The 23,512-nt window shown below is 36.4% G+C and overlaps 2 protein-coding genes and 1 pseudogene across 3 annotated transcripts; all 3 read left to right on the top strand.

Moving 5' to 3' along the window:
- Nucleotides 1-2,042: 2,042 nt before the first annotated feature.
- LOC113076025 (pannexin-2-like) lies at nt 2,043-11,533 on the top strand. Its single transcript, XM_026248671.1, has 8 exons — nt 2,043-2,142; nt 2,260-2,315; nt 3,826-3,871; nt 4,051-4,379; nt 7,961-9,075; nt 9,164-9,302; nt 9,392-9,583; nt 10,666-11,533. Exons 4-8 carry the CDS (start codon nt 4,151-4,153, stop codon nt 10,956-10,958), a joined length of 1,968 nt encoding a protein of 655 aa, XP_026104456.1. The 5' UTR covers nt 2,043-2,142; nt 2,260-2,315; nt 3,826-3,871; nt 4,051-4,150; the 3' UTR covers nt 10,959-11,533.
- A 2,112-nt stretch (nt 11,534-13,645) lies between these two features.
- LOC113076024 (traB domain-containing protein-like) lies at nt 13,646-20,883 on the top strand. Of its 2 annotated transcripts, none has more exons than XM_026248669.1 (10): nt 13,646-14,012; nt 14,684-14,733; nt 15,287-15,344; nt 16,267-16,433; nt 16,718-16,858; nt 17,010-17,120; nt 17,353-17,492; nt 17,914-18,086; nt 18,572-18,668; nt 18,752-20,883. In XM_026248669.1, exons 2-10 carry the CDS (start codon nt 14,710-14,712, stop codon nt 18,921-18,923), a joined length of 1,083 nt encoding a protein of 360 aa, XP_026104454.1. In that variant the 5' UTR covers nt 13,646-14,012; nt 14,684-14,709; the 3' UTR covers nt 18,924-20,883. The 2 variants fall into 2 exon arrangements, with proteins under 2 accessions (XP_026104454.1, XP_026104455.1); XM_026248670.1 differs by lacking the exon at nt 13,646-14,012 and adding an exon at nt 14,043-14,588 and having other exon boundaries at nt 18,752-18,923.
- A 1,254-nt stretch (nt 20,884-22,137) lies between these two features.
- LOC113076026 (selenoprotein O-like) lies at nt 22,138-23,219 on the top strand (annotated as a pseudogene).
- The last annotated feature ends 293 nt before the right edge of the window (nt 23,220-23,512 follow it).

Genomic DNA, 23,512 nt, shown 5'->3' with positions numbered 1-23,512 from the left:
AAATTGATCAAAAGTGAAACAAAGACAACTAAACGCTGTTCCTTTGAACTTCTTATCCATCAAAGAATCCTGAAAAAAAATATCTCCGTTTTTAAGCAGCACAACTCTTTTCAACATAGGTAATAATAAGAAATGTTTCTTGAGCACTAAATCAACATATTAGAATTATTTCTGAAGGATCATGTGACACTGAAAAATGCAGCACTGCCATCGCTGGAAATACATTACATTTGAAATATATTAAACTGAAAACCATTTTTTTGGATTCTAATAACATTTCATCTTTTTTACAGTTTTTAATGAAATGAATGCAGCTTTGGTGAGCATGAGAGTTCTTTCAAATAATTTTTTTTTAAATCATACTGACCCCAGATTTTTGAACGTTACAGTATCTGTCAAAGGTATTACTGAATGACTATTTAGTCAGGAAATAAAACAACAAGTCAAAATGTGTGGTTGATTTTTGAAAGTCTTTTGTAAAGATCCTTACTTGTGTCACACAATCATGAATATAGCCAACCAGACCAGTTTGAAATTAGAATCATAAGTGATGAGCGAATAGCTGAGCAAATTTATATGCAAATAAATGGTGAACATATCATGCATGTACAATCTATAGCACTTGTAATGCATTATCTAAACCCATATGTCAGAAGCTGGAAGAGTAGGGGACCTAATATATGATGCTTTTAATAATTCTAACACACTTTGGACCATATTATTGTTCAATACCATGTTGCATGCAACCATTTTTATTTTGTTAGATTTTATTTTTGTATAAATATAAGTCTTGTGATGTTATTGTAGATCAATAAAATGTAAAATATTATTTATGTGAAATGTGAATTACTACTTCCAGAAAGTGACCTAAAAGCTCAGCATTTGCAGTAAATACAGCAAAATATACAATGTATGTATATGTATAATATATATGTATACTAACACTGAATCTTCAAGATGGACACAGTTAATGGGATAGTTCATGCTAAAATGAAATTTATGTCAGAATTTATTCACCCTTAAGAATGTTGGTCACCAAACCATTTTGGTAAATGCCTTAAATTGAAAAAAATAAATAAAAATAAACTCTAAATGCCTTATTTTATGTTGCACAGAAGATAGAAAGTCAAACATTTTGGGAATGATTTGGAATTAGTAAATAATATAATTATTTTATTTATTTTGTGAACTATACCTTTAATTTACTAGAATAAAATACTTTTTTCAGATAATTTATGTTCTGAAATTGCAGAAGGGATTAAACAAACACTACATAACTAATGTTCTTATCTTGCTGTAGTATATCAAAAGTATTTGCATAAAGCAGTACAATTATGGAATAAAATGTTCCTATAGCTGCCTTTTTATATTTACAGTACATTGTTTTTAAACAAATGTCTTTACAGTCTTTATTTCTCTTTACATAAATTATTTTGCCACATCTGTATATAACATTTTTGTTATAAAAATAAAATTGATATGACAAAAATAAAGGTACTGCACTGTAACCTAGAGATATTTCCAGATTTCACACTAGAGTAACATTAACAATGATACATAGAATAGAATAGAATAGAATCTTATGCCTGGGCTGGAGGATTTTTATTTACAATAACATACAGCACAATATAAAAAAAACCGATGAAAAATACAGTACAGCAGCAGAGCATATGGAAAAAAATATAATCTAATACATATCTTCAAAATTCCAAAATGTAACGTTTTACTTAAGCAAATTTATTTGCGTTTCCACGCACGCCTACTAACGATACAGCCTACTGTAGTCTCGTGCAATTCAAACATGCGTTGACAATGAATGTCCTTGAACGTCTGTGTGAAGATGATGGTGGAAACCGGAGAAGTGTGTGAGGTTTGTCAGGGGAGGGTGAGAGGGACGGCGAGAGGCGGAACAAACCGGTGTGTGTCCGGATACACGCTGAAACGGCTCGCCCGCACTGCAGATTAACTCTTCAGACGCCGGGGATGCTCAGCGTCATAGCACAAGTCACAGCATCCGCGTCCTTTGTTTTTTTGGGGGGGATCTGTTGGTCGTTGTGAGGAGATATTTCCTGATGTTGATGATTTTATCATAGGATACAGGCTCTGTGTGTTCCTCGGTATAATCGAGTAATCTGACTGCAGGTATGTGACATCATGAAGATTAGAGTCAAAGCAACCCTCTCCTCTCCTCTCCGTCTGTTTTTTCCCCCGCTCATGTCGTATATAGTAACGTATATTTGATCATATCTATGTCTTAAGCCGCTGTGTGTCATCCTAGCCAGATGATCCAGTGATGGACAGCTCCTCGACCGAGCGTAAGTGATGTGCACCGCATGACCTTATTGCTCCTAAACATTCACTGTCAGAATGTGTCATTACAGCATTGTCAGTGAAAATAGATTATATCTGAGGATGTTTTACCTTAAAAGATACTGCATGCTGTTGCATGGCATATTCCTAATAACTATCAACTTGTTTCAGAGTTTTAACAAACCTGCTGTGAAAGGAGTTTTCAGTCTTCTTTCTAGTCTCTTATGTGATCTATATTGTCCCTAACTAGGCCAAAGATGCTCTTTCTAGAGACAAATAAAAGCTTAATCTGTGCCTGGCATAAGTACATTTTTAGTGTCTTATATCAGTGTCTTATATAGTATCAATATCAGCACATATTGTATTCAAGATTCAGCACCAATTGTAATAATTCAAAACCGAAATTGAAAAACATGCAAGTCAACAGATCATAATATATTGACCGCAGTGTCTGTTATATATGTAACAGGGTGCAATATACTTTATCGGCCAAATTAATGATTCTCAACCAGTCTAGGTGCATGGTAACATGATTTTTCAACCACATTGCAATTTTTTTTTTACTTTAATACGGATAGAGTGAGTGTACTGCTCAACATCCAATAAAATAACATACAATTAAAAATTTTACCCGTAGAAATTTAACCTTGCATTTAATACAAAGTTATTTTACAGGTTGAATATGTATTAAATGTAATTTCTTATATATATATATATATATATATATATATATATATATATATATATATATATATATATATATATATATATATAATTGTTTTTTTTTTTTTTTTTTTTTTTTTTTTTTGGCTTTTTGCATTGATTAAATATTTTAATACAAATTAATTAAATTAAATTAAATTAATATTATTATATATTTGCCGAAATAAAGTCAATCACAAAGACACCAACATTTTTTTGCCACAGCCTTGACCATTGTTTTGTTAAAATTCTAAATAAACAATTAACATAGTCATTCAGTTGAAAAACTTATTTACTTCATCCCAAAAATAAAGTTTACTTACCAACGTGGGGTTACTGCCATTTGTATTGCTCTTTCCATTTGTTAGAAAGCTGTTCCTTATTGATTTCTTGAGCTCAAAGCGAGATATATTGATTTTCTAAATGTGCAACAGATATTGTCTTGTCTGTGTTTTATACTGTGGGCAAAGACACTCTGCAACATATCAAGCTTCCATCTGTCATTTGGAAATAATGCTGTAAATCTGTCCAATGAGTTAAAGAACAACAGTGTACCATCTTTGTAATCTAATCTGGACTGTCTTGAATGATTAAGCCTCTAGTTGGATGTCTTTTTGTCCTTGTCACTATTGCACGCTCTCTAAGGACTCTGCAGATAGACACACTCCACTGGTTACTGAATTAAAGGAACATGCACTTTCATAGTCTGAACATGCAGAAGCAAATGCAATTTACTGTACTTTTACAGTTTATCTTTACGGTTTACATTTTCTTGATAATCTGTAATCTGTTGATTCTCTTGTTCATTTACAGGTTTTTGCAGAAGTGGAATAGATATGATGAGAAATTCATCCCAGCTGTCAGTAGAAGCAACAGATCAACTCTGATTTTCCTCTCTTCAATCTACCTCTGACGAGATCAGCCATTAATAACCCATTAACTCAGGCTGACCACAAAGCTTCCTTTGTGACACTTAGAAGATCCACTTGCATCCTTCAACTCAACACCTCTTACATATAACTCATTATATTGTTGCAGGGAAAAGCCAATCCAGTGGCTGACGGGTTGGGAGGAGGAGGAGCTTCAGGTCCCATCAGGAGTGTTGTGAGGTTAGTGGTGAGCGGGTTGCTGGTGCCGAATGCAGAACATCCTCGAGCAGAACTTGGACATGGCCACGGCTCTGCTTGCGGGTGAGAAGTTGAAGGAGTTGATCCTGCCGGGTTCCACACAGGATGAGAAGAGCGGTGTACTGGCGGGTCTCATGGTGCAACTCAAACTAGAGTTGCCCTTTGACCGGGTCGTCACCATAGGAACTGTCATCATCCCTATACTGCTGGTCACATTAGTTTTCACACGGAACTTTGCAGGTTAGTGGTGTTACGCAGCATTGTCTGGAGAAGTAAACACCTTACAGTTTGCAGCGAGAAAGAGTTCTGAAAGCCATTCCTTTTCAACATGAGGTGATGATTTCTGAGGATGTGAGGAACAACAGAGCTCGACTTTATGCCAGTGAGCAGCGACATGGTGATAGCAGACAAAAATCTGAGTAAATTATTCAGTCACATGACTTTCTGATGCATGTCTAGGGATTTATGTGGTACACGTGTTTCATCAGTTTATGCACTTCTTACTAATTAAAAAATGTATCTTCCTCAAAGGAGCATACATCAGGGTTATTATAGTTAACTTAAATTGAAATTAAAGCTGAACCTAAAACCGAATAAAAAATAGAATAAAAACTAATATTTTATATATATATATATTAGGGGTGTAACGGTTCACAAAATTCACGGTTCGGTTCGATACGATACACTGATGTCACGGTTCGGTTCGGTTCGGTTCGATACGTTTTAGATACAGCAAAATGTAAAAACATCTCAACTTTTCAGAATGCCGCAAGCGCACCGCGGGTCATGTGACAAGAACCAACCAATCAGCTTCATCCTTTCCCGTAACAACGTTGAGAGCTCAGCCAAGATGAAGGATCAGCTGATCATAGTTGTATATGGATTGCAATTTTGAAATAAATTTAGTAGCAGAGCTCCTGCAAGCGATTTTTAGAGCTGCAAATCCATTTATCCTTCGCTGAAATTTCCGCGTCTCATGGAGAGAGCACGTCATTGTTGCTTAGCAAAGACAGACGCCTCATGAGCGCTTCTGCCCAAGCGCTTTGGAAAGGAGGAGAAAGACGCGCTTAGCGTTTTCCATGCGTTTTTAGGCACGATATGTGAACGGCCCCTAAGGCGCTCGCTCACTCAGCACGCGCTGAAGGCTCGTTGCAAAATGTCGAATGCATTTAACAGACCAGAAATATAAGATCCTAAAATAACCAACAGGTCTGGTGTTTGGGTTGGATTCCCTGTAAGCTATAGTTTCTAAATGCTGCAGGGATAGTTTGCTGCGTGCATGTTTCTCCTTTTTTTCGTCTTTTCCCAGATAGTACTGACGCATATATCCCAGATATTACCGCTGGTGTTTTTTTTTTTTTTTTTTGTATTCCCGCTGGTGTACCCTGTCATGTTGCAGATGCGACATACCGTTGTTTTTTTATCCACCACTCTCTTGCCATCACCATTATAGCTTAAAGGGAATCCAAAGTGCACCCAAACACCAGACCTGTTGGTTATTGGAGGATCTTCTCATTTCTAGTCTGTTAAACGCATTGGCTATTTTGCAACGAGCCTTCAGCGCGTACTGAGTGAGCGAGCGCCTGCTGAGTAGCCTAACATAAACATATAAGATGGTGTTTTTTTCTTCTTCGGGAGTGTCAGGGGCGTTGCCTGTTACGTTGTTTGGGTTATTGGGCTACCTTGTTGAACGCATATCATTATATTTCTCTCTCTCTTTTTTTTTTTTTTTTTTCAAATATAATTAAATACTCCAACGAACCGTTCGGTATACATAATGCGTACCGCGTACCGAACCGAAAGCGTCGTACCGAACGGTTCAATACGAATACGCGTATCGTTACACCCCTAATATATATATATATATATATATATATATATATATATATATATACAGCTATTCAGCTTTTCTCATATTAATTTTATTTAACTTGTTATTAAAATGGTACTAGAATAAACAAAACTTGAACTGAAATAAAAATGTATAAAAACTATATTGACATAAAGAAAAATTAATACAAATTACAAATAGCACAAAAAATGTCTAAAACTAAAATAAATTGAAAACAGAAAATGTAAAAATAAAAAGTAACCTCGCTTATACTAAAATGACTCAAGCCTCAATATTTGTTGTGCACATTCACATTCATATTTTTCCATTCAGTATTTTTTATGCAAAATGTATTTTCATAAAAATGTGTGGATGTAAACATGCTTAGGGCAAACACATGTATGCATATAAAGAATTGATGATATGGCTTAAAATGTTAAATCAGTGAGTGACACTGGTGAAAGAAGTGCCAGATTTAAGTTGTATTAAGTTGAGCTATTATTAACTGCTATATTTTATGGGATTTTCGGTATTCCTGCGGTCCTCTGCTATCCAGCAAAGGAGTGGTTAAATTATTTTAGCTAGAGATATTGTGGGGTGAGTAAGTAGGAAAAGAGAGAGAGAAATAAAGAGAGGTTGTGGTGGTAGGAGGGGGTTTACTCTGAATGCTGAGTCAGTCTTACTGCATAGCAGCACCAACTGGCTGTGACTGAACATTGAGAACCCTGCTGGGCAGAAACATGCAGTATAGTTTAAATTTGAATAAATGTTGGAGATGCATTAATGCTTAGAAAGGTTGTAGTAGGAACTCTTTTGAGTCTGCAGTTAAATTGCCTTCCCATATCATTTGAGGGCTGCTACATTGCAATAATTGTTTCTGTAATAGGAATACTTATACAGCAGGAACGAGGGTAAGTGAAAGCCAAGCCTTCATTGTTGTGTTGGCTGAGGCTGTTTAGGATAAATTGCAAGGATATTAATTTGAATCAATCTGAAACTTAAAAGTACAAAATATGGTTACAGCCTGTTATTTTTTAAAGATTTTATTCTATCTAGACACACCAAATAATAACATGCACAAGTCTGCTTTAGTAAACTAGAGCTAATGACAATATTACCTTTCTTAACATGATTGATTCTGTGCAGGAGTGCAATCCACTGAATAATCCCCAAATAAGGTCGAAGCAACTACTGTATAGGAGTTACAGCAGCTGTGAAAGAATTACCTCTATCTTTGTCCAACTGGCACAGACAAATGTAGCATTTGTTTTATCACTGATTCATCATTATTGGCCTGTGCTGCCTTATACTATGTAGAAAACCCATTCCAACGTAATGACAGCTCGTTACAAGAAACAAATCCCTGCTGGGTAAACCAATTGCCAGATTTTCCTGGATAGAGACAGTTGTAATATCCAGTGTTCATTTTTACACAGTTTTAGTTGCAGTTTTCCATCTTTTGATGAGAATCTAGTCAATTAAATCTAGTCAATATTGCATCACACAATATTCCTTAAATTGATTTTGACTGAATTGCACTGGCAACAAAATAATAAATAATGTAGTTGATGAAATTAAAATCTCTACCGTTAACATCAAGAATAATAATTGTAACTATAAAACTATATTGGTGTCAATGTTATTTTAGTATTATTTATTTACTCTAATATTTGTATTATTTTTAGCTAGCTTTTTATTTTTATATTTTCAGTTTTCATTTTAATATTTTTTTTTTTTTGTAATTTTCTTGTTTTTTTTATATTACGATTAATTTTCATTTCAGTTAAATTTTAGTTCTTCAAATTGAATTTTGGTTGTCAGTATTTTATTGTTGATCAGCTGGAAAGAATAGCTCTGAAAGTGATTCCAGACCCATCATTCCTTTGTGTCATTATCATTATAGCTGTGGTATGGACACTAGTGGTATTTAATTGATTGCTCTTCAGAGATCCTAAATATTTTGTGAAGTGGGATTTTCCTTCACTTTTAGAGGAATCTATATATTGCTACACCCCACACAACTTCACACGCGACCAGGCCCTGTATGCCAGAGGCTACTGCTGGACAGAGCTGCGGGATGCAGTGCCTGGAGTCGACCCCCAGCTTCGGCCCTCCTTGTTTGAGCACAAGTTTCTGCCCTACGCTCTGCTGGCCTTCGCAGGCATCATGTACATACCTGCCCTGGCATGGGAGTTCCTGGCCTCCACTCGACTCACCTCTGAGCTCAACTTCCTGCTTCAAGAGATTGACAACTGCTACCACAGGGCGGCCGAAGGCAGAGCACCCAAGATTGAGAAGCAGATCCAGTCCAAGGGGCCGGGGATTACAGAACGTGAGCGGAGGGAGATCATTGAGAACGCAGAGAAGGAGAAGAGCCCAGAGCAGAACCTGTTTGAGAAGTATCTTGAGCGCCGTGGGCAGAGTAACTTTCTGGCTAAGCTGTATTTGGGGCGACATTTAGCCATCATCTGCCTCAGCTCAATACCCATAACGTACCTGAGCACCTACTATGCCCGTCAGAGGCAGAACGAGTTCACTTGCGCGCTTGGCAAGCCACCGGACACTAGCAGCATCCCTGAACTCCGGCTGAATGTTAACTGCAAGCTCCCAGCTGTGCAGCTCCAGCGCATTATGGCCGCAGTGGACATCGCTTTGCTGTGTACTATGAACCTCATTATCCTTGTGAACTTGCTGCATTTGTTTGTAGTCCGGAAGTCAAATTTCGTCTTCGACAAGCTGCACAAAGTTGGTATCAAAACACGCCGGCGCTGGCAGAAGTCACAATTTTGTGACATTAACATTCTGGCCATGTTCTGTAATGAGAACAGAGACCACATTAAGTCTCTCAACAGACTGGACTTTATCACCAACGAGAGTGACCTCATGTATGATAACGTGGTGCGGCAGCTGCTGGCAGCATTGGCTCAATCCAACCACGATGCCACTCCGACTGTGAGAGACTCTGGGAACCAGACTATTGACCCCAGTTTGGACCCCTCAATGCTGGGTGTGGGAGAATTGGGAGGAGAGCCCTCAGTAATCAAGAGACCCCGCAAGAAGATGAAGTGGATCCCCTCATCTAACCCTCTGCCACAACCTTTTAAGGTAAGACATACTCATTTAGTTGAGCTTACTTGCCGAATGGTCCTTCTATTATTGAAATGTCCCTCATATCTCTCTGTTTTTTATACAGGAACCCTTGAATCTAACCAGACTGGAAAACAGTATAAAGGCAGACAAACCTAAACCAGTCCGAAGGAAGAATGTACCAGATAGCATTATTGCTCCACTTCTGGACAGCAAGAGCACACAACATCCTCCTACTAACAAAGGTACTGGCGTCATAAAACCTGGTTTGGTTAGTATAGCAAATGTCATTAAAATCCTTTACTGATCATGTTTTTACAAATTCTATTTTCAGCTGCAGAAACAAATAATATAGAGAAGAAACACACTCTTAACCTCTCGCTGGATGTTCATCCTTACATGCTAACCATCCAGAAAGCAAAAACAGAAACGGTCGATCCTGAGCCACCCCCGGTTGAGCACGCTCTCAGTAATGTGTATATTGAGGGTCCACATACAATTGTCCATGTCTCCTCTTCTCATACTGGTATGCTAGGATTGTCTCTAGGAATGCACAATTGATTGGTGCCATATTGTAATTGTTAGAGTATGCTGCAGGGATGCTGTATTTTTGTAGGCCAACACAGAGGTTAGCATACATATTATTACACATTTTGTTCATTAAGGTAATCTTTACAAATTAATTTAACTTCTATGAATTTTTGAAGTGAAATGCAATCACCAGAAGTAAAAAGTTTAATACAGTATAAATTAACTACACCATAGTTGCATGACAAATCTTTAAAAAAATCTTTATTTAAATTATACAAGTTGGAAAGTTTGAATTAAAATAGTTTGCAAGAGCACAAATATAAACATAATGAGGCTGTAAAAGCAGTCTACTGAGTAGAGTTTTTCTGTTTGGTCCGATGACATCTAAATGTCTCACACTTCTAAATGTCTCAGACATCTGGATGTCTCTATAGTCTATTTAGCCACACATCTTGCATTTTTCAATATACTGTACATAAACGCCTATGAGGTGATATTACTGGTATATTTTATGCCATAGAATAAAACATGAAAATGTATCTTGAACTTGTGTTAACCACAGACCTTATTTCAGTCATTCAAACAAACAAAAAAAATTATAATAATAATAATAATAATTTGACCTTGGGATGATGGAACTGGAAGTGCAAAAACGCATTTAGATTAGAATTTTAGTAATCCGTTCCTGCAGTACTTAATTGCACATTCAATAGATCGCCCAATATTCACCTATTTTTTTAATTTTCCTATTTTTACATTACCTTTTCTTCGTCTTATTCACACACTTAAGCTTATTTCAAGTTCATTTTTAAAAACAGTAATAATTTAATAACACATAACATGTTTTGTTAAATCTTAAGCAAATCTCAAAATGAATTTATCCATTTTTACTCTGTACATTAAAATGTTGTGATGTATAAATTGACTTGTAGGATTTAAAATAATTGATTTTAGATTTTATTATTATTATTTATTTAGAAAAATGTGCATTTTAATATCAGACATAAAACAATGTGTTATACACAATGGTTTATATTTGTATTACTGATAATTCTATATCACCATTTGTCCCCTTAGAGAAGAAAGAGTCTCCTCCACTGTTGACCACCCCTGCCTTCTCCACAGCCACCCTCTCCACAACATCATATATGAATGGTGGAGCAACCAACATGCAACCTCCAGACTCCCCGAATGTCAAAGATCCTCTCAATCAAGAGACAGAGCCTGAGAGCCAGCCAGGGCCTTTTAGTCGAAACCCCTCACACCCGCTGCTGAGCATCCATCACACACTGTATGAGGATGAGGAGGAGCAAAACAGAAGGGACAGACTAGCCAGACCGGGAGAGTTGATTGCTGCTGGAGAGTGTTGAAGAAAATTTTAGATACACACCGACACACACACAAATGCAAAAGCAATTAGTATATGAACTGAAGCACAAAGGAATATGCCCTTTTTTAGGGTTATGTTAATGGTTTTTCCATTATGAGTGGAGGAGCTCACATTATTTCATTTTCAGAGATGAAGATTATGGGACATTGGGGCAGCCAATGTGTAACCTATTTTGTACTCTTAAAGGTGCACTTAATTATTTTTGTTTATGTTAAACTGGAGTTTTCAATTACTGCTGGATTATTAAAAACGGTTAATTTATTTGTGTAAGAAATAAGTGCACCTTTCAAAATCATCTCCCAGCCTTACATTCACATATTAGGACGTGTGTAGTTTGAGGGAAAATAAAATCACCCATGACCTTGGTGCTCACCATATGGGTTAACGAGTTCCCTATGACATTCCAAATGAAGGCAAGGCACGTCAGAATTTTGCACAAAGCACCATTTGTTCCTGTATCATCAATGTCTACATGGTTTCATGTTGTCTTTCACAATCAATGTCTGTTTCATATAGATGTCTTAAGGTATCCGACGCAATACATGTATTCTTAAAATATGCAACCTCATGTTTTATTGTCGCAATAATATGCAAATTTAGAATGTATATACTTAGATGTACAGGGGAAAAAAATAGAATATGAGAGATTTTAGGCATTCTTTTTTTTAAAAGACTGTCACATGATGTGTTCATCCAAACACCTCTGGTGCACTTATTAAATGAGACAATATCACTCTGGGTCTTTGGGTTAAGTGCTCAAAGACATTCAACTCCGGATCATCAGAAAAAAATATAGATCCTTATACCAGCTGTTTTGAACAAACGTTTTGACAGAAAGATTTCAGCTTCTTCAGCTGGATTTTCAAACTAAAGTGGATTCATAAAAGATGCTTTTGATACCTAAAAATCACCATGAACCAGTTTGTGTAAGTGTCATTCCACCTTTATAAATCCTTGATATTCACTTATGCATTTTGGGATAAAGTATAACAAAAGCCCTGCCAAAACATACTTTTGTGATTTTGAGTGAATACAAGAAGCACACAATTAGTATCCAAGAGCACCTCTAACCACAAGGCATGAGACTGATATTAGAGATAGCTGCTGCAGCTCGCTGTTTTTCAAGCACATATCATGCATCGAAAGTGCAATATTTTGATAATGATTTTGTGATACAGCGAACACAGATCATGAATGGCAATACCATTAGAGGGGAAGGCACTGAACCTGATTTTCCAGCCTCGAATTTTTAGATGAGAATATAATATGATGGTTTTAAGGGTGCTAATCTCAAACTTGAAAATCTTAATGGCAACTGGTCTTTGAGCCAATATGTTAAAAAGGATAGACAAATGGCCATGTTTATTTTGTTCTTGCGTTAGCGGAAATATAATTGTTTTGTAGTGACATTTCATTCTTTTTTTTTTGTCTATTTTGTGCCACAAATTATTGACAAATGTTCATGTTCAATATGTGTATATTTATGGAACTGCAGCATTTCAACCAAGTAACCTGCTTAGAAAAAATAATTAATCTATGCCAAAAAGAAAAAAAACAAATGTTAGATTATCACATTGGTTGTATACTGCATGTTCAATGGTTAATTAAACACATGATACACAAATTACATGAGTCAAACATGAGTTTGAGTCTTTATTTGATCTTAATCAGCCCTTTATCATTTTTTAGCCTGTCTCTAATATCTGTTTGATGAGATATTTCTGTTATACGTGATCCTCAGAAAGAGGTGTATAAGGGTCACAATGTTGTAAAATGATGTAAGCCATTTTTAATATCATGCATAAAATGCTTACTACTACCTCACAAAACACTGAAACCAGTATGTTGAGAAATCCCACCTGTCTCTGTAACAATCCCACATAAGCTCTGTTAAAGGCATTCAGCATTTTTAGCTAATATGAAACACCTTTTTTCGCGTTTGGGCTTACTGACATCGCATTGGTTATGATGGTCACCAGGGTAATGAATTGTAGTTACCATAATAAACATATTGTTTTAAAACTTTGTCTTCAGTTGTAATATTATCTGAATGTCAAGAGCAAATTTCAATGAACAAATAACTTAATCTTAATTGACCAACGTAATCTGTTTTAAACAAAGATGTAGGCTATTTCAGCTGAACAAAATGTATCTCTCTTTTTTTCTTTTACAACAAAAAAGACAGAACAGTTTTTTCGGATTTTAACCACGTTTTGTTTCAGAAAGTATAAACGTGAGTCGAAGTAGTTCCATCTACTTTCACTTGTATTTTTTTTCATGTTACAAAATTAGTAATTAATTTTTCTTTTAGAATAACTACCCAAAACTGGAACCCTTTAGGTAACAGTTAACAGCTTTAAAGGTTACGAGATAACAGGGTAACATTTAAAGTATACTCTATTTTTGTAATTAGATAGATAGATAGATAGATAGATAGATAGATAGATAGATAGATAGATAGATAGATAGATAGATAGATAGATGGGTGGATGGATGGATAGATTACAGATAGACGGATGGACGGACAGATAGACAGATAGACAGATAGATAGATAGATAGATAGATAGATAGATAGATAGATAGATAGATAGATAGATAGATAGATAGATAGATAGGCCTCAGTCTCTATCATCCTATATACTACATTACCCAGAATGCATTGCAGTAAGGGCCGGCGCTACAGTACAGAGTCACTTCATGCCAGCAGCTGACAGTAGCTCTAACTTTAATCATTTCATTTTTTGCCGAGGCTAGCAAACAAACTACAGTCAGTTAGTTAGTTTTAAGATTGTTAAGATCTCTCTCTAATACGATTAAATATTATAGACGTCACGGCGCGTCAAATAAATTACTTATTGTTGGTCAGTTGAAAGTTTTAAAGGGGCTTAGCTTATATTAGCATAGCATCGGCTAACAGCTGGGTGTATGTGTGCGCAGTTAGCCTGTAGCTGAACTACTTTGTCAAGAACCATCCCGCACTGCATTTCGATCCGATTTGTGTGAAGAGTGGATAATCGCTCTGCCAAGTCAAATGTAAGAGCTATTTTTATATTTGCTGCTTATTCAAAGTGGTGGCTGAGATTGCTGCTAGTCCATCAGATTTTGTGGTTTAGTTTAGCTTTGTGTCAGGACTAATACATTGATTTGAAAATGGGCACGAGATCAGCGGATTTGCTAATAAATTAAACCAAATTTTACTTAGCTGTTTATAAGCCAGACACGATAAGCTTTCTGAATTGAGTTTGGTGTGCTAACCCGATGGTCTCATGACATCACGTTGCCACCTTTAATGTCTGACTTCTGTAGGATTCGATCTGTTATATGGTCAACATACAAATGCTTTGCTGTGCCACTTAAAAGATGTTATAAGATATAAACCCACAGCAAAACAAACTAATCCTGTTGTGCTGGAATCTCAATAGTTTGAAAAGCATACGTGGTCTAGTTGCACAAGGCAAGATGGCAGACTGATAATCAAGCCTGATGACTCACTTTACTCAACCAACCCAACTACAGAAGTCAGAAAAGTTAGAAGTCCTTTAATTAAACAGTGTGTGGTTTAGTGTTGAGGCATTTATTTCCAACAGACCTGTACACTGTCTTCTAAAGGTGTTCAAATCTGTTGAATATCTCAAGATCATTTTGTGGAGTCACATTATGTGTGTTGTTTTTGGCATCTGACTCGTATTATCTTTACCTTCCAGGTTGAAGATTTACTGAACGGTGGACAATGGAACAGGACAGCAACTCAGAGGTATAGAATTAAGAACTTCTACATTTTGTTTTCTCTTATTTGGCAGGGTGAGAAATGTACTAGATATATTTAGAAACTAATTTATTTGCATGATTAAAGTGGTTTATTTGTGAATATTAAGGAGGTTTTGATTCAAGCCATGAACACAGTTCGTTAAATGGAAATTTGTGAAAGGAAAGCTTTTTTTTTTTTTTTTTTGAGAAAGTTAAAGCATCAGTGATTCAGTTTCTTGTGCTTTTTATTTACTTTCATTATGGTTTAATGTGCATGTAGTCTCTCTAGTGCCTTCTTGTGGGTACTGGGTGTATTGGATAATCATCTTTTGTTTGTTTAGGTGGGCATTTCCCACGATGAAGAAAAATGTACAGCATTCTTTTGTTTTACTGAAGCTTCACATCTGCTTATGATATCATCTGCTTAACCTCAAAAAAGAAATGGCAGTTCCTCATAGTGAATGCCAAGCTTGTTCGTACCTGTTTTGTGTACAGTACATTTTCAGAATGCGTTCATACAGTGAAATATGTAGATGATAATGCATGATTTCTGTTTGTAGGATGACTCCGTTGGCCCAGCAGAAGATGATGCACAGCCTCCATTTCCTCTCGGACTCTGTGAGTACTCTCTGATTTAAAGTTTACAAAATAATAGATCTGAATCCAAGTTTTCTTTCATATGATTTTGTAAGAAATGGTGCTGTGTAGTCCTCAATAAATTAATAATAAATTAGAGATGTTATACTGTATTATAAAAATAAAATTCTTGTCCAGTGTAGGGTTATTAGTGTTTTTGAATGTATGTTTATTTATTTATAATTTAAGTGTACAGTTATTGTGAGTTTTCACTTTATCATTCTTAGATTTGGACTTTTCGGTTTTCTAATTTCATTTAATTTTGTTTTTAGTTGTTGTATTTTAGTGCTTCACAAATTTCATATTAAGCACAGTCTAGTATTATTCCTGTCCAGTTGCATTTTCATTTTTAATGCTAGAGGGTTTTAAAGGTTTCTAATGTCATAATATGCCATGTATCAAAAACCAAAATTAATTTGTGGCCATTTTTTTTAAGTCATCATTTATTTTACTTTCTATTTTCTCATTTATATTTTAGAGGCTGTTTATTTTGACTGATTTAGCCCTTTTAGTTAGTTTCTAGTTTAGTTTAGATCATTTAGCTCATTTAACTGCTTAAACCAAATGTCACACCACCACAAAAGTTCAAACCAGCTACTTTCTAAACCTCATCCTCGTGTTCCAGTACTGCTTGAAAAGCAGATCTCATGACCAATCTTACCATTGTTGTCTGGTTAACATGCAATGTTTTTTTTTTTTTCAATCTCATGAAAAGAATACTGTATTTCAGTGCTGAAACTAGTTCTCTAAAAAAAAAAAAAAAAAAAAAAATTTAGCCATACCTCTACTGTGTCCTTAAAGTATATATAATAATATTGTACTTGCTCCACCTATTATGTACTTGGGATAAATAATGTTTGTTTTCATTTGTGATCTTGGTATGAAAATGTTTTTGTCTATTTAGCGGACTCAGAAGCAGTGGAAGTATTGTGGCAAGTGCGTACCCAGCGGCGGCAGACGGAGCCTGATCTGCCGGACACTGTGACCCGTCTCACCACACCTGAGGGCAGTATTGTGTACCTGGTTGGCACTGCCCACTTCAGCGACAGCAGCAAGAAGGATGTTGCCACTGTAAGCCACTGCTTTCTCTTTTTATGGACTAACAACCAGTGTTTGAACGTAAAACCACTTATAAGTTTATACACTTATACTAATTTCCCTATTTTAAAAAACGTAGCCTTACAAGGTAACAAAATAAAAAAAGAAGGACAGATATTTTAGCCTATTTTTAGATCTAACCAAACAGCTGCTGGTCCCCAGTGACTTTCATATAATGTTTTTTTTTTCCTACTATCAAAGTCAGTGTTCTACTGATAGATTAAATGCTGTTTTGATTTGATGCTTTTTGTTTTTAGACGATCCGAGCAGTCCAGCCAGATGTGGTGGTGGTGGAGTTATGCCAGTACAGAGTATCCATGCTTAAGATGGATGAGAAAACGCTGCTAAAAGAGGCTAAAGACATTAACTTGGAGAAGGTCCAGCAAGCCATTAAACAGGTCAGCCACAAAACCCAAGACTGTACTGACATAGTTATTAAATTGTCAAACACAGTCCTCTGCATTGATTTATCGACGTGTAACTAGTCTAACCTAATTTTTCTGTTTGTTTGTTTTTCGTTTGTTTTTTTTCTTGCAATTCTCGTGTCAGAATGGAGTGATGTCTGGCCTCATGCAGATCTTGCTGCTCAAAGTCTCGGCTCACATTACAGAACAGCTGGGCATGGCCCCCGGAGGAGAGTTTAGAGAAGCCTTTAAGGAGGTCAGTGTTAATCCACATGCTCGCTCGCTCACTCACGCAGTCCTCATGGTCCTGACATGCACTGTAACTCATGCACTCGTTTCCGACTCCTAGCAGATGTCACACATTATCAAAGAACAATAAATGCACATATTCAAGAAACATGAATCCTGTGGAGACTGGAGTGCATGCTACAGCATATACTGATCTGCATAAATAAAAGATGCATTTCCTTCTGTTCTACCCAATGCAGGCAGGAAAAGTGCCCTTCTGTAAATTTCATCTTGGGGATCGGCCCATTCCAGTAACCTTTAAGCGTGCAATAGCTGCTCTCAGCCTGTGGCAGAAAGCTCGTCTGGCCTGGGGACTGTGCTTCCTCTCTGACCCCATCAGGTACAATTCTACACCACTTAGTCTTTATGTACACATTGATCACTCCTTGACATTTTTAAGTAGTCTCTTGGAATCTGGAACTTCATATGGTTCCGAAACCGGAAAAACACCAGGACATGACAGCAAAAGATGCCAGTCTGCATGCGTACATTAAAGTTTTGCCAAATTGATTGGTGTGGGCTGGAAGCAATAACTTTATCTTTAATTATAAGATGTAAACCAAATAAGTTAACATAAAAAAAGACAGTCAATAATTTGTTAAAATAATGGTCCTAAGTATTGGCTTTATTTTGTTTATCCACAAAATTTTCCTATTGTGGGTGAAATATGGCCTGGACATGCTCTTTGTTTTTTTTTTTGTTTTTTTTTTGGATTGAAATTTTATTAATCAGATTTTTATATGTTTTTTTGTTCTTATCAGCAAGGAGGATGTAGAGAAGTGCAAACAAAAGGATCTTCTGGAGCAGACCATGTCAGAGATGATCGGCGAGTTTCCAGCCCTCCACCGCACTATTGTTGCAGAACGAGACATCTACCTCACACACACACTTAGACAAGCAGCGCGCTGTGTGGAGGCGCCCCCTAATGCTGAGAGTGAGTACTGTGTGCCGCAGTCTTTTCCACTGCTCTGCTGTGAAGTACTAATGATGCTCATTTGATTTTTACAAATAAATATTCCGCTGTTGTTTTTATTAAAAGGATAGTTCAGCCTAAAGTGTTCTTTATGACTGTTTTTCTTGGAATATATAAGAAGATTTTTTTTTTTTTTTTTTCATAACCATATGGTTTCGGTTCCTATTGACTTCCATTGTATTTTTGCCCACTGTAACATCTTTTAAGTTCCATAGAAGAAAATTAGTCATACATGTTTGGAAAGACATGAGGATGTGTAAATTATGAAAGAATTTTCAATGTTGGGTGGTCTATACTTTTATCTAAAACTATAAAAAAAAAATGAAATCTTAAAAGAATGGCTAATTCAAAGTAGTCAATATATATGATGTGAATAATGCTATAATAATTCAAGAAAAATATTTGGAGTCATGTTACTTGTTGTCATATGATGCTCTTCCCTCCAGAAGTGCCTGCTGTGGTGGTTGGAGTGGTCGGGATGGGTCATGTTCCTGGAATTGAGAGGAACTGGGATAAAGAGCTCAATATTCATGAGATCATTAGGTACACGCTGACATAATTGCGAGTACTTTGGTATTAAATAGTACTGTAAAGTATCATAACAAATCGTTTTCTTTTTCTCTTAGCGTGGCTCCACCGTCTCGCTTTGCCTGGGTAGTACGCAACGTATTGAAGGGAGCCATGTGGGGGCTTCTGGGTTACACCTGCTTCCGTGCCAGCAAGGGTGTTGGGAGGGCGTTACTCTCTTTCCCAACAGTCCAATCGTTTCTTGAAAATGTACAGAAACCTTCTGTTTGACCCCTCTTTTATTGGAGCAGACTTTTCCGCAGTGAGATATCACACTGAACACCAATAGCCTTAACTACAGGATGGTGGTTGGGTAACGGGAAGAATAGAGGCAAACAACGTCTCCATCTCATATGAGATAAACAATGGGGTGGAAGCTTTTAACTAGCTCTCTACCTCCTCAACTCTGTCCATCTGCTCTGTGTACCTGTGGAGGCAGAGATGTACTGCCAAAGAAATCAGACTGTGCTCTCTTTCCCCATTTTCTCATTCTTAAAGTATGACCTATGAGGAAATTAACTGCAGCAGGATTTCCCATGTTATCATTCAATTTGAATTGAAGGGTCTTTTTTTTTTTTTTTTTTTTTTTGGCCATGATTTATTCTTTTGGTTGATTCCTACAAGTGGTTGATGCATTTTGTTTCCCAGCAGGTGGCGTTCAGCAGTCTGCAACCTACCATAATTTGTAGTTTATTAATAGTGATTGGTACAGCCGCCTTTTTTATTAATGGAACAGTATCCCAGAGAAACCTGAATTGTGCAATAGGACCATTTGTGAACAAGAGCATAACTATAGATTTTATTGAAAGTATGACTTGATAAAAGCATGTAATGCACATTGGAAAAATTATGACCAAAGTATTTGTTGTTTTATTGAATTTATGTTTCTGACAAAAAGGCTTAAAATGAGTGAAACTGAAACAACCGTGCAGTGTTTTAAGAGCTTCAAGTCACAGTGGATGCATGGGTGCTTGGTCTTTCAAGTTACCTGATAAGCCCAACATAAATCTTGCCCTGGCTACCCTTTTAAGTGCCTTTTACTACATGACCTGGACAGGGCTAAAAGAAACCGAGACGGATCATGATGCTTTGCTCTCACTCCATATGGTCATAATAAATGGTACTATTAAATCTGGAGTCCACTGTTTCACTCACACGTTTTCATAATTGGTTCTCGCTAAAGGAATGGTTTCTAGCAATTATTAAATTATTAACTAGTGAATTATTTAATAAATTAGACAAGCTGCATGTGTTTATTCAATATTTTTTTGTGTAAGAATAGATATCCAATCATTTTATCCGAAACAAACAGCTGTTCCCCCGAATTTAAGTATTTTTCATTATTGTCTTTTGCTGCTGTTCATAGAAGCTGAGTTGCATAAAGGTTAATTTCACTTATTGGAAACAAGTTAATGTTAACGCTTACAGTATGATATTACTCTGACACGCAGAATAAAATATGACCTTTTTGTATATTTTTTATTCATTCTACATAAGTCACCACTAACTCAAAAGTCGTGAGTCACATGAGAACATCAAAATGACTTGAAACTATTAAGTGCAAAATAAACAAATGCAAGAAACTAAGAGAAAGTGTAGAGTTCCATTAAAGAAAGTAAAGTTGACGAGAAAAACTTTTAACGGAAAATATATCACTAGCATGGGCCATCAGGCCACAATTTGGGAATCATTCTTTTTATGGATGGATGTAGGAAAAGTGTTTCAGCTGTTTGTGTTCTTACATTAATTCATTTGTCTGTCCAATGAATAAATGTAAAGACCTTATAGAATTGGAATTGCTGGTCCACATGTTGACTTTGTTTTTCCATGTAGCTTTTTACAACTGTGTCTTATAGGGTGACTGAAAATCTATTGTAAATGTGGCGTCTAGGTCACAGGCACATTTGAAGCACATGACACTCGAGTGTGGTGAGGAATGCTTATGCCTTCTGTTTTTCTTTTAAATGTTTAGAGGCTGAATGGAAATGGTTCTGTTTTGAACTATTGTGGGCTCAAATTAAGCTGTGATTAAAGCTTTGCATGCATGCCTTGTGCTTTTACAGGTATGCTGGAGAAGGAAATGACTATATGGATGTATCTGCATGATTTCTTGTGTAGATGATTTGTTGGGATTATTTAATTTTAGTTTTTAAAACATTGTAATGATTTTAAATATATATTAGCATTCTGAGATATTTGTCAGTGCCCTGGTGCTTAATGAGTATTTCTATTTGCATAACACCAGTCCCTGCATTTAAATAGTGCAAGGTGGTCGCAAACTAGTTAAACTGGTTGACAAACTAATTAATTTAATACAATGTATTTTTTTTTTAATCTACTGATCCACTGACCCAGTATAGGCTACTTCTCCAGCTGTAACATTTGTCTTGAATGTCTTCCTGAAAACTAAAACGGTCTTCCTGTTAATGCCATGCAGTTTTACTTTTTGATCATCTAGATCTGCTGCACTTTTGGGTGAGAAATGCCAGGGTCAAAGGTATTTGATGCATCTTTTGTACATCCCTCAGCCTTACTGCTCCAATTTCATTTTTTTTTTCTTCTAACCATTGTTAACTGTGGGAATGGGGAATATATGGTCCCACTTTTTATTAGTGCTATCTTTTATTCTTTCTTTTTTTTCCCTAGAAGCCAAATAGTTAATGCTCAAATATATCTCGTATATCTTACATTCTTAAATAAATTTTCCAACATGTTATATTTGTCTTTCGTATCTTCAGACCTTAAATTTGTACGGTAAGTACTTTATATAAATGTACATGTGTGTGTGTGTATATATATATATATATATATATATATAGACACAGACACACACAGAGAGACTACTAGGTAGATTACTTACAAATTATACTCCATTACTGACTACAGATTTCATGATGAAAATTGTAGTTAGTAATGTAATCTAGGTTACTCATTTTAGATAATGTATCCTGACTAATATTTAGATTACGTTTCATTTGACTTGTTTTAAACTTACCATTAAATGTACTTAAAAGTAAAGAGAAAGAAATTATCCATCCAAAGTGAATGCGTAGTTGAGATTCCAAGGAAATATTTTGTCAAAGAGGTTTGGGAATACATTACATGAATCATTACATGAACAAACACTTGTAAACTTGATAACAGCATTAAGATGACAATTCCCAAGTCTTCCAGGTTTAAAATAATTTTGTTCAGACTTCCAGTATCAACAGTTAGTATGACGACCTTGGTTTCACAGCTACACATCACCAGTAATTTACATAATTATTTGTTTCATACCCCTAAATTCAGAAGCATGGTTTGCAAATGTATTTACATGACATCTACATGCACATTCTATATTATAAACAAATACAAAGCAAAATGCTGTAATTTCACTTTTCGTTGAAATTAAGTGCGGACTGAATAAACGTTCTAATCTTATGTGTTTGTTTTCTAAGGGGGAACAAAAACAACGACGGACCAGATTTCTGTCTGCAGCCTGGACGTTTGAGGACGTCTTGGTTCTCTTCGCAGTTACGTAAGGATGACTGTAATTTTTCATTAGTCGGTTAACTAACAAGCTTTGTTAGAGATCAGTACAGTGTTAATGGGCTCCTGCTGGAGTGCGTTTAGCGCGGCTTTCAATTATATGTTCCGGTGTTGTTTTACGTAGATCGCTCTCACATGCGGGGATGGAAGACATGGGCGTAAACACGAGCCGCTCTTGCCTTGAGCGACTGGAGTTTGACAATGTTGCCTTAAAAAAACTTCCACTGGACCCTTCCACCGAACCAGGGGTCAGACAGGTCCGGGGGGCCTGCTTCTCTAGAGTTCAACCCACCCCTCTCAAGAACCCAAAGTTTGTGGCAGTCTCAGGTCCGGCTCTGGCACTGCTGGGTCTTGATGCTGATGAGGTTCTGAAAGATCCACTAGGCCCAGAGTATCTCAGCGGATCTAAAGTGATGCCAGGATCAGAGCCTGCTGCCCATTGCTACTGCGGGCACCAGTTTGGACAGTTTGCAGGACAGCTTGGGGACGGAGCTGCATGTTATCTAGGAGAAGTGAAAGCCCCGGTGGATCAGAGCCCTGAATTACTGCTTGAGAATCCCACTGTACACTGGGAGATTCAGGTGAAGGGTGCTGGACTGACACCATACTCTCGGTAAGCCTTCTATTGCATTTTCACCGCTGCTTTGTCAACATTTTATGTGCTACATCATGTTGTGATTATCTTCTTTGACTGTTCGAAATGATAATTCAGGAGATGTCAGTTCCACTTTACTATTCATTCCTTTTCTTAAGTTCTTTGTAAAATTTTGTCCGTTGTGTTTCTTTTTAGACAGGCAGATGGGCGAAAGGTTTTGCGCTCCAGCATACGTGAGTTCCTGTGCAGTGAGGCAATTTTGCCTTGGGCGTCCCAACAACAAGAGCTGGGTCAGTAGTGACGTCAGATTCACGATCATGAGGGATGTCTTCTACGATGGCAATCCACGCATGGAAAGATGCTCTGTGGTCTTGCGCATTGCTCCCAGCTTTATTAGGTAATCTTTTGTGTTTTTTGTACCTGAATGCTTTCTAGAGTAAGTGTTACTTTAGTTTATGTACTATTATTATTTATTAATATGTGTGTGTGTTTTAAGGTTTTAGTAATTTTATGTGCTTTCTTCATTATCATTTTTCATTTTATTTAGCTTTATTATTATTATTATTTTTTATTAATTTTAGATCTTGAACTTATTTTATTTTACTATTCAAGGAACATTGTCTTATTTTAATTTCAAATCAAATATTCATGTTTCTGTTTTTATTTCAGCTTATTTAATTAGTTGAAATCGTTT

Source organism: Carassius auratus, unplaced genomic scaffold, assembly GCF_003368295.1.
Source record: "Carassius auratus strain Wakin unplaced genomic scaffold, ASM336829v1 scaf_tig00018346, whole genome shotgun sequence".
NCBI classification, from domain to species: Eukaryota; Metazoa; Chordata; class Actinopteri; order Cypriniformes; family Cyprinidae; genus Carassius; species Carassius auratus.
Note: the sequence above shows the minus strand (reverse complement) of the source record. Positions and strands in the feature narration are given on the sequence as shown.

Bases quoted from the DNA above. Each gene is read 5' to 3' on its own strand.
- LOC113076025 (XM_026248671.1), top strand. From the start codon at position 4,151: ATGCAGAACATCCTCGAGCAGAACTTGGACATGGCCACGGCTCTGCTT. The intron at 9,076-9,163 runs GTAAGACATACT...TTTTTTATACAG, and splicing joins CTCTGCCACAACCTTTTAAG to GAACCCTTGAATCTAACCAG. The intron at 9,303-9,391 runs GTACTGGCGTCA...TTCTATTTTCAG, and splicing joins ACATCCTCCTACTAACAAAG to CTGCAGAAACAAATAATATA.
- LOC113076024 (XM_026248669.1), top strand. From the start codon at position 14,710: ATGGAACAGGACAGCAACTCAGAG. The intron at 14,734-15,286 runs GTATAGAATTAA...TTCTGTTTGTAG, and splicing joins AACAGGACAGCAACTCAGAG to GATGACTCCGTTGGCCCAGC. The intron at 15,345-16,266 runs GTGAGTACTCTC...TTGTCTATTTAG, and splicing joins TCCATTTCCTCTCGGACTCT to CGGACTCAGAAGCAGTGGAA.